The 11,109-nt window shown below is 35.3% G+C and overlaps 1 protein-coding gene across 1 annotated transcript; it reads left to right on the plus strand.

Annotated features, from left to right (window-relative positions):
* Nucleotides 1-6,819: 6,819 nt before the first annotated feature.
* IAPP (islet amyloid polypeptide) lies at nucleotides 6,820-10,867 on the plus strand. Its single transcript, XM_017945716.3, has 3 exons — nucleotides 6,820-6,956; nucleotides 7,287-7,381; nucleotides 10,479-10,867. Exons 2-3 carry the CDS (start codon nucleotides 7,302-7,304, stop codon nucleotides 10,666-10,668), a joined length of 270 nt encoding a protein of 89 aa, XP_017801205.1. The 5' UTR covers nucleotides 6,820-6,956; nucleotides 7,287-7,301; the 3' UTR covers nucleotides 10,669-10,867.
* Nucleotides 10,868-11,109: the final 242 nt, after the last annotated feature.

Here is an 11,109-nt window from a genome sequence, read left to right on the forward strand (position 1 = left end):
GTAAGGATGGATATTACATCAATGAAACAAAAGCAGGCTGCTATAAAAGAAGATTCAGAAAGGAAGATCTCTTAAAAATTAAAAATATAATTGTAAAAGTTAGTTTTTGTATGGAAAAGTTGGTAGATTAGGAATTTTAAGAAGTTAAAAAATTAAAGAGATCAAAAAATAGTGAAAATATGTATAAATAAATACAAGAATAATAAATTCAATTCTAAAAAGCCTTTTGGGGAGGAAAGCAGAGAAAATGGAGAGGAGACAAATATCAAGAAAAAATTCAAAAGTACTTTTCAGAACTAAAGAACACAAATTTACTTATTAAAAGGTACACTGAGTTTCCAGCTCAGTCAATAAAAAAAGATCCACACCAAAGCATATCATCATGAATTTAAACATATCAGGAATACAGAAAAGATCCTAAGGACTTCTACAGAGAGGTTTTAAGCAATGAAATACAAAAAATCAAAAACTGCTTTTCTTTGTAGCCACATTAGTGATTAGAATACAATGAAATAATGCCTTTATAATTCTGAGTAAAAATAATGTGTTTAGAACTATGCTCAGAAACAAAAGGTCTCAGTCTTTCATGTGTCCATTCTCAGGAAGCTACTGCAGTATATGTTCCATCAAAATAAGGATGTAAATCAAGAAAACAAGAACAGTATATTGAAAATGGAAGAATGGTGGGAGTATTTCTCAGTACAAAAACAAACAGATAAAAACAACTGGGCGGCAACCCTAAAAGAGCAATCAGTTTGGAGAAAAGGAGGAGGTCAGAGGCCATAGGAGAGAGATTTCCATGAGAATGGGCAGTGAGAGGGAAAGTTGGAAATAAGAAAGAAATATTATCATATGAAGGGTGGTCATATCATATTTTATCATTCTGTGAGACAATTTGCAAATCTAAAACTGAACAATCGAAAAATGTTAATTAGATGAAAAACAAAAGGTTATATCAGAAAGGAAAATACTCATAGCATATTACTCGGTTCAATAGTAATCAGCATTTAGGCTGTCATAAAATCATGCCATTCATCAGAAATTAATAAAGCTATCAAAGTACTGAGACAGTGTCAGCAAGACATAGAAGGCAACTGGAAGGGATTCCTATTGATCCAACGTGGGATAATTTTAATACGAAAAAGATAAAGGAAATCAAAATACATATATAGTAAAGTATATTTCAAAAAAGAAGAAAGAAAAATCATATATCTTGCCTTTCATTTAAAACTACCTCAAGGTAATCAAATAGTTAACATGAGATGTTCTCTTTTATTGAAGAATTTCAACCACTAAATGACAAAGGAATGACAGAATTAGACTAGCACTATCTTTCAACCCCTAATAAAAAGTATTTCAGGCAATTATCATCAAAGATTGCTAAAAACCAGTAAGTGAAAGGCTGATAGAGAACTCAGAATGAACAACTTGCTTGCTGTCTGAACTCACTGATCATTCTTAGCCTCATAAAAGATATTATATGTCCCTCGATATAATGCAATAGGAAATAAACAACATCACATGAGACATATCTTACCAAAATAATGGAAGCTGAATCATATCAAGCCTCTAGATCAAACTACAAGTATAGAGGAAATGCAAATGCAAATGAGAAAGGAACATGTTAAATGATACCACACATATGCCATCAGCAAAATCCAGGATGTGGGAAATTCTACACAACAAATGCCCCCATTTTTAAAATATCAACAATAAGAAGAATAAAGGACAGACAATTATAAATTAAAGAGTCACAAAGAGCAACCAAATGCAATCTTCTTTAGATCCTGAATCCAACAAACCAGTTAAATTTTTATTTGTAAACAACTGGAAAATGTGAATGCTGAATGAATTATTTATTTACATTAAGGAATTCCTGTAAATTGTATGTGTAGATGGGATAATGGTTTTATAGCTCTGTTCTATAAAATGTCCTTATCTTTTATAACACTAGAAAATGTACAGTTAAAATTATGTGATCTCTAGGATTTGTTTTAAATAAAAGTGGGAGGTGGGAGGAAAGTAGGTAGGAATATAGAGTGAGCAAGATAGATCATTTGTTGATAATTGTTCTAATTTTATACACATTTGAAAGTTCCCACAAGAAACACTTTAAAATGTAAGTAGAAAAAAGATGTACATCTAATATTGATATAATTCAAAAAATCTAGTAAACTATTTTAGGATGGTGGTAGAGAAGAAAAGTGAGGAGAGCTGAATTTTCGTCCTCTAATATGGGATATCAACATATAAAATGTAAATTTAATAAATCAAGAGAGACCAGAGAAGTAAATATTTTTGAAATGTAGAAACAGCTAAAATAGTTAAAATTGAGTGCCTGTGGAGAGCAAAATTTATGGGTGGGCAGATTAAGGCAAGGGACTGCTGTGATTATTAGTAGTCTTCTAATACCATTTGAACACATACAAATTTGATAAAACATAAAAATTATTTTTTAAATGATAGATAAAGCATCTTTTACTTTTAAAATTTGATAGGAAGAAGCCCATTAATACATATTATGAATTATATCCTAACCTGACATTCATGTTTATCGTCAATCTCTTCTCATTTGTTCCCTTTCTTTACGTCATTGTCAAAGCATGTTATGATTATGAATATGACTTGGAGTCATTTATTTCTCTAACTCCTCAGCAACCACCCTGGTCTAATGCCTCATCATCTCACTGACATTGTCTGCTAATAGATTTCCTGTTTTTACCCTTGCCACCCTCTAATTCATTCCACAAATATCCTGGGACAGGCAGAGGAGAATTTGTCTTTCACTCTGCCCTTGAGTACCTCTTTCACCTTAAGCGAGTCGTTTATATTCTTTGAATCTCAGTTTCACTATCTATAAATTACAGCAGATGATAATCACCGTAGAGGTGTGAAGATGAAGTGAGGTATCACATATTATTCCACATCCAGACTGATGTTTTAAAGATGCAAAGCAGAACATTTTATACCCCTGCTTAGACTTCTTCAGGAGCTTCAAATTGTCATCTGAATAAATCCAAGATCCTTAACACAACCTTCAGAGCCCTACACCTGCAGGTTCCTGCTTGGATCTCCAGCATCATGCCGCTTTTGCCTTCATTCACTAGAACTGGCATATGCTTTTTCTGCTCTTGAATACTTCCCCATCACTCTTCCGTTAGCTCTTAGGCTTTGCAATTCAGCATAAATGTCACTATTTTTTTTTCTAACTCTGCCATATTTTTTTTTTTTCTCCGCAGCGCTTACTATTTGTAATTGCACATTTACTGTTCACTTGCTTACTCTGTTTCTTCTACAGACTATAAGCTGCGTGAGAACAGGAATGTGTTTCTTTCACTGTCATATTTCTTGTACCTAGAGTAACTCCTACCACAGAGTAGATCCTCAGTAAATACTTACTGAATCCATAAATAAATGGAATGTATTACGGGACAGTTTTTCTCAACTGTAGTGTGCACGCAATCACTAAGGGAAGATCATTTTTGTTTCGGTTTTTTTGTTTGTTTGTTTGTTTTGAGACGGAGTCTTACTCTTTCGCCCAGGCTGGAGTGCAGTGGCGCGATCCTTGGCTCACTGCAAGCTCTGCCTCCTGGGTTCAAGCGATTCTCCTGCCTCAGCCTCCTGAGTAGCTGGCACTACAGGCACCTGCCAGAACACACGGCTAATTTTTTTTTTTTTTTTTTTTTTTTTTGCATTTTTAGTAGAGATGGGGTTTCACTGTGTTAGCAGGATGGTCTCAATCTCCTGACCTCGTGATCCGCCCGCCTCGGCCTCCCAAAGTGCTGGGATTACAGGCGTGAGCCACCGCGCCCGGGGGAAAGATCATTTTTGAAATGCAGATTCTGGTAGAGTGGATCCAAGGTGCGGCCTGGGATTCTGCATTTCTAATAAGCTCCCAGGTGATGCAAAAGCTGCCAGCACCTTATTCACACTTTGTCTTAGCAAGGCTAGAGGGGATATACCAAGATAAGTGACAGTGATGCTTGTCCTTTAGAAAGGAGCTTATGCCCTTGTAAAGATAATCTAAATATCCACATGCCACCTTCACTTTCATTAGTGCTGTAGGGAGCATGTAAACTCTGAAGCTATTTGAGATTGGGATACATGTTGATTTTACTAAACATTATATGAGACCAGCATAAGGTCCCATCTGGCTATAACAAAATCATTCAAGGTGTTATAACAAGATATACAACTTAGAGAAAGCAATTAGCAATTTAGAATACGAAAATATAGATCCTTTTTAACAAAGAAACAAATATCCTGGAACGGACGGATGAGAATTTGTCTTTCACTCTGCCCCTGAGTAGCTCTGTAACCTTAAGCAAGTCGCTTATATTCTTTGAATCTCAGTTTCATTATTTATAAATTAGGGCAAATGATAACCACCGTAGAGGTGCAAAGATGAAGTGAGATATTACATATCAATTCTATGACTGTGCCTGACATATATGGTAGTCCTTATAAAATACCAGGTCTTCCTGTTCTTTCCTTAGATAGAACATTTTGCCTACGTACCCTCTCTTAGCGTAAGAGAGGATCCATTTTGAATGTTATGTTTGGCACCCTTAACATCTTAGAGAAAAAAAAAGGTTATGAAAATAGAATAAACAACAATGTAGGTAATAGGCAAGTATTTTTGTCTAAATGAACACTAGACCATGAGTCAGAAAGCTAGGCTTTGGTCCAGGATTCAGCATTAACTAGATGTTTGATGCTGAACCTTTTTTAGTGTCACTGGCCCTCGAATGCTTTCTACATCACTGTATTTAACACAGGACAGGTGAGCCCCAAAGTGGGGCTTAGCCCTCAAGGGTTCTTGGCTTTGTTCATGAAAGAATTCAGGGGCAAGTTAGAGGTAGAAGAAAACAGCTTTGTTGAAGAGGCAATGTTATGGTTCTGGCATTTATGACTCTGTGATAATATAATATATAATATACAATAATGATAATATAAGCCATTCAGGGCAGGGGTACCCCTTATGCAGAGAGTAGCAGCTTAGGGCGGTTTTGCAGTCATATTTGCACCCACTTTTAACTGCATGCAGATTAAGGGGTGGTTTAGGCAGAAATTTCAAGGGAAGTGGTAGTAACTTTGGGGTCATCCAGTCATTGCGGTGGAAAGAAGCAGTAACTCCTGGGTGTTACTACAGCAATGGTAAACTGACATGGCACACTAGGGGGCGTGCTTTCCATTGGCCCTGTTTTAGCTAGTTCTCAATTTGGTCTGGTGATCAAGCCCTGCCTCTGGAGTCTAGTCCTTCCTCCTACCTCATATTCACCTTATTAAGTACACTATCTTCTTACGGAAATGCATTATCATTCCAAATCTTTTGATTTTATTTTGTGTGTGTTTTTTTTTTATTTTGGAATATCAGTAAATTTCACAGAAAATATTAAAATTGTAGAATCATTGAATAATTAGAACATGGATTCTAAACAAGTTTGTTTCTTTCCTCCTGAAATCTCTACCAAACACCTTCAGACTATGTTACTACACTTTCAATAAGTATGTGAAATCAATGAACTAATGTTTCTAGTTTGAGAACTTTAATTTTTTTAAGATTACACAGGCATGCACATTTTCACTGACAATTGAAATTTATTTGCTTTACATGACATTAAGTTGCTATATTAATAACTAAGATAACAAATATAATTTAGAAATACAAAAAAAGAGGCCGCATGCAGTGGCTCACGCCTGTAATCCCAGCACTTTGGGAGGCCGAAGCGGGTAGATCACCTGAGATCGGGAGTTCGAGACCAGCCTGACCAACATGGAGAAACCCCGTCTCCACTAAAAATACAAAATTAGCTGGGCATGGTGGAGCATGCCTGTAATCCCAGCTACTCTGTAGGCTGAGGCAGGAGAATGACTTGAACCCGGGAGACGGAGGTTACGGTGAGCTGAGATCGTACCTTTGCACTCCAGCCTGGGCAACAAAGAAGGAAACTCTGTCTCAAAAAAAAAAAAAAGAAAAAAAAAAAAAAAAAAAAAAAAAAAAAAAAAAGAGCAATTTGGAGAAAGATTTAAAAACTAAGTCATTTTAAAAGACAAAGTACAAAGTACTGAGTCAAGCCATTCATAATGTTCTCATGAAGCTACAGGGAAACAAATCTGTTCTTTCAAAATAATTGCAAATTTCTGTGTAAGAATGAATGGAAAAAGTCATCCAAAAACTACTTGACTACATATACTTATGGATCTCTATGTAAGTGCCAACAAATGAATTTTTTTTATTCATTTGGTTATGTAGCAGTTGTTCATTCTAATCTTGTTTTGTTCCCTGTCATATCTCTGGTACCTAGAATAATCCCTACCACGGAGTAGGTCTTCCATTACTCTTATGCTTTTAAATCTCCCCTCACCTCATTGTAAATGACTTTTGATTTCTCTTTTATGCCCTTTTTATACACCTTCCCCTAATATCTCCATTTACTTCTGAAGCTTCATAGGATTCAGCCATTGAGGTCACTTGGGTTTAGATATACCAAAAGTCTGTGATTTCTTTATTTGCATATATGCACATTTGTTGTTATCCTTACCACCTTCTATCAGTTCCTTACCATAAGATACACTTAATTCTTGAAAATTCACTTGTGTCTTACAAAGATGGCAAATTCAAACTTCGGCTGTGTATGACACACCATTAACTGCACAAGGACACTCTGTATTTGCTACGTTAATATTTGCTGATGAGTTAATGTAATAACGACCCATCTGCTTCTGCTGTCTGTGAGGTACTTTCTATCTATAGGGATGGAAATTAATGACAAGGCTCTCTGAGCTGCCTGATGTCAGAGCTGAGAAAAGTGTGAGGGGTATATAAGAGCTAGATTACTAGTTAGCAAATGAGGGGGTAAATATTCCAGTGGATACAAGCTTGGGCTCTTTTCTTGAAGCTTTCTTTCTGTCAGAGGCATTTGCTGATATTGCTGACGTTGAAACATTAAAAGGTAAAGAATTTCCTATTTCTGGGAAAGTTTTATTTATTTAGAAAAATGTACACTTGGTGTTAAATTCATGGTTTATTTCAAAGAAGGCTAAAGGGAGAACATATTACAATATAAATGTTCAGATTGTTTAGATAAGGAAATTGGGAAAGTAAAAATCTCAAAATTACTTGAAAAGTAGACAGTATTAGGGACTAAATCAATAAAAATTTTGATCCTTCTAAATTATGTTTTAAAAAGATGTTTCTTTTAAAAACTAGGCTCTAATTTAAAATTACATCAATTAGAACTGTAAGAAATCTCTTGATTTCAGTGCTGGATTATTCTTTGCAGAAAATTTGAGAAGCAATGTGCATTCTGAAGCTGCAAGTATTTCTCATCGTGCTCTCTCTTGCATTAAACCATCTGAAAGCTACACCCATTGAAAGGTTGGTAACTTTAAGATCCTATTTCTTCTGTAAAGTGTGGGAAAATTAGAATTAAATACTGTCAAATGACTAACAGCCTTAAATTTCTGACTATATCATGCTTAAGAACAGTACCTTCAGTTATTCCATTGTTGCTTGAATTCTGTGTTCTTTAAAGAATAACACCAGTGGCAAATAAATATCTTTGATGGAACTTCTGACAGACAAGAATGGATAATTCCAGTTACATATTTAGTTTCCAGCATATTTCCAAGAGAAATATGGTCTTGGAACTTAGAGGGGCAAAGCCAGAACATGAAGCAGAAAAAAATCAAAAGATAGTAATTTCTCCTGTATTAACCTGATACTGAAACAAACCAGAGGAACTTAAGTAAAGCATATATTTTTGTACCAAGTGTAATTCTTTTTGTATATTTACTTAGATTTTTATTTTCCTCAAATGTCTCTGGAAATATTCAAAACTTTTACATCTTGTGGAAATGGAAATGTATAGAAACAATCAGGAGCAAATTAATGTTTTTAAGATGTGAAACATAAAAGAACTAGTTAAAAAGTCATTTGCTGTTGGGGGATTTATTCTGTATTGTTAGCTAGCTATTCTGTGAGTGAAGCAGATTTATAAAAAGTTAATCTTCATATTACTTCTAAGCTGCTATAAACTTAATACTTTTTAAAATTACTTTCAATAGGGAGCATGTACGTCAGGATTTCCTGGGAAGTCTTTGTATGAAAGGTTTCCTGACATTTAAATGGTAATTAAGGAAGTCTAAAAATTATGTCAGGTAAAACTTTTAAGAGTAGTTACAATTTTCAAACTGAAACTTTAATATTGTAATTCTCCATTAATTTAAAGGATTACTAAGTTCAAATCTGTGCATAAGTCATAAATAATATAGTGAGGATTTGTTTGTGCCTAAATCAGTTTTGCTCCATACAGTCTTATGGCACTGAACTTACACACTCTTTAACACCAAGGAGAATTAAGTTTACCTTTGTAAAGAGTGTGCATTGTCATATTAGAACTCTTCCCATTAGAATGATCATCATCTTGTCTTTGTTTTCCTTTGAGATCGTTTTTCTTGGAAGCCCATAGCAGTATGCAAAGATTTCTATAGCACCTATGTATAATAAATAGCAAGAATCATGTTTTTTGTCATTTCAAGACTTATTTAGTTTACAGGGTGTTCTTCTCAGAACTGACTCTAATTTTCTATTTGATTTTTATTGGATAAAAATAACTTTTAAAATGACATGAAGTTTCTGATAAGCAGAATAACTGAATGATGATAGGAAAATCAGTAGTATTTCCTACTATATCTGTTTATATCTTAATACTTTCTTTCAATAGATATGGAAATTTACTCAGCACATTTACCCTCTTTTTCTAAATTTTATTTTGAGACAGGATCTCTCTGTGTGTCACCCAGGCTGCTGGAGTACAGTGGTACAATCATGGCTCACTGTAGCCTTGACCTTCTGGGCTCAGGTGATCCTCCCACCTCAGTCTCCCAAGTAGTTGGGACCACAGGCACCTGCCACCATACACAGCTAATTGTTTTATCTTTATTTTATAGGGAAAGGGTCTCCCTATGTTGCGCAGGCTGGTGTCAAACTCCTGGGCTTAAGCCTTCCTCCTGCCTCAGTCTTCCAAAGTTCTGGGATTATAAGAGTTAGCCACAGAACCCAGTCCATTATGATTTTATAGATGCTTGTTTGTTTATTATGAGAGAAACTTCTCTTAGAAATAGGTTAATATGTAATATAATATTACTTATTATTAAATTATTTTGGTGTTAGTCTAACAATCTTTAACTTTGAATTATTAGAAATCTTGTAAAACAGTCTTCAAATTGCTTTTTAATGTGTTGCCTGAAATGAGTATGTTTGAACATTTGTTAAAGGGAGTATGATTTATCATGCTGAGATGTTAAATCATGTACTATTCTACGTATCTCACAGAAAGTTAGGAAAATATATGTGGAAAATGTGTCAAATTTAAAATTCTTTTCAAAAATAAAACTAATATTATTCAGTGTAATTTTCCTCATAAAATTTAATCATCTCATTAGAGATTTTTTCAATTTGTAAATGTATGAAATAGGATAAAAGGATCACATACTTTCCCACCAACTTTCTTACACTCCCTTGTAAGTATCTGCCTGGCAGGTAATCAAAGGATAGTTAAAAATGTAATTACATAGATGCCAAGATGTAATCACTAGGATCTCCCTGCAGGAGCTCACAGACTTCCACAGATGAATGTTAAGAGCTGAGAGCAGGGAAGCACTTTAAAGCCATTTTTAAAACTCTGGAGCGACAATTTAAAAGAGAGGCAATTTAAGAGTTATACTTTGGCTTATTGTCATCTCTGTTTAAACTCTCTTAAAGTCAAGAATTTCCATGTGTATATGTGCCTGTAAGTGGTCAACTACTTTAATGTTTGTTACTAGCTGATATGTTACCTGTCCAGGTAGTCAATGAGAAAAAAATGCCTGAAACCGGGGAGGTAATGCCTTTTATTAACCATTTTAGACATCTTTTTCCATCCTAAAGATTGCTTTAGATAGAATCTTATATATGCTGAATAGTATATTTAGGTGAAAAGTGTTTTTTAGAAAAGCAATTTAGGCCGGGCACCGTGGCTCACGCCTGTAATCCCAGCACTTTGGGAGGCCGAGGCAGGCGGATCACGAGGTCAGGAGATCGAGACCATCCTGGCTAACACGGTGAAACCCCGTCTCTACTAAAAATACAAAAAATTAGCCTGGTGTGGTGGCGGGCACCTGTAATCCCGGCTATTCGGGAGGCTGAGGCAGGAGAATGGGGTGAAGCTCACTCAGCTTGCAGTGAGCTGAGATCGCGCCACTGCACTCCAGCCTGGGCGACAGAGCAAGACTCTGTCTCAAAAAAAAACAAAAACAAAAACAAACAAACAAACAAAAAAACCAACTCAGTCATCTAGGTGTTCGCAAAGTTGAGTTACTTTTGTGAAAATTGTTTCTTTAGTTTTCATCAATACGAGATATTTGACGTCACGTGGCTGGATCCAACTAAAATAGTAAGGCTCTAACTTTTCACATTTGTTCCATGTCACCAGTCATCAGGTGGAAAAGCGGATATGCAACACTGCCACGTGTGCAACGCAGCGCCTGGCAAATTTTTTAGTTCGTTCCAGCAACAACTTTGGTACCATTCTCTCATCTACCAACGTGGGATCCAATACATATGGCAAGAGGAATGCAGTAGAGGTTTTAAAGAGAGAGCCACTGAATTACTTGCCCCTTTAGAGGACGATGTAACTCTATAGTTATTGTTTTATGTTCTAGAGATTTCCTGTATAATTTAACACTGCCTTTTTCATTTCCAGTGTGAATATATGGTCTGTGTATCTGATGTTTGTTGCCAGGACATATACATTGTCAAAAGATTGTTTTATATACAGTACTAAGGTCCCATAATAAAAATATGGTATCTTTTAAAATGAAATGTTTTTACTGTAGATTTTTATTTTAAAGCATAAAAAAATCATTTTGGGACCTATATCTCAGTGGCACAGGTTTAAGAACAAAGGAGAAAACAGAAGTTTGAACCTCAGTAAATTGTAAACAGCTAATAATAAAGTTATTATTCTTAACATTAGAAAATCAGTAATTGGGCTGGGCGTGGTGGTTCACACCCGTAATCCCAGCACTTTGGGAGGCCGAGGTGGGCAGATCACGAGGTCAGGA

Source organism: Papio anubis, chromosome 9 (genome assembly GCF_008728515.1).
Source record: "Papio anubis isolate 15944 chromosome 9, Panubis1.0, whole genome shotgun sequence".
Classification (NCBI taxonomy): domain Eukaryota; kingdom Metazoa; phylum Chordata; class Mammalia; order Primates; family Cercopithecidae; genus Papio; species Papio anubis.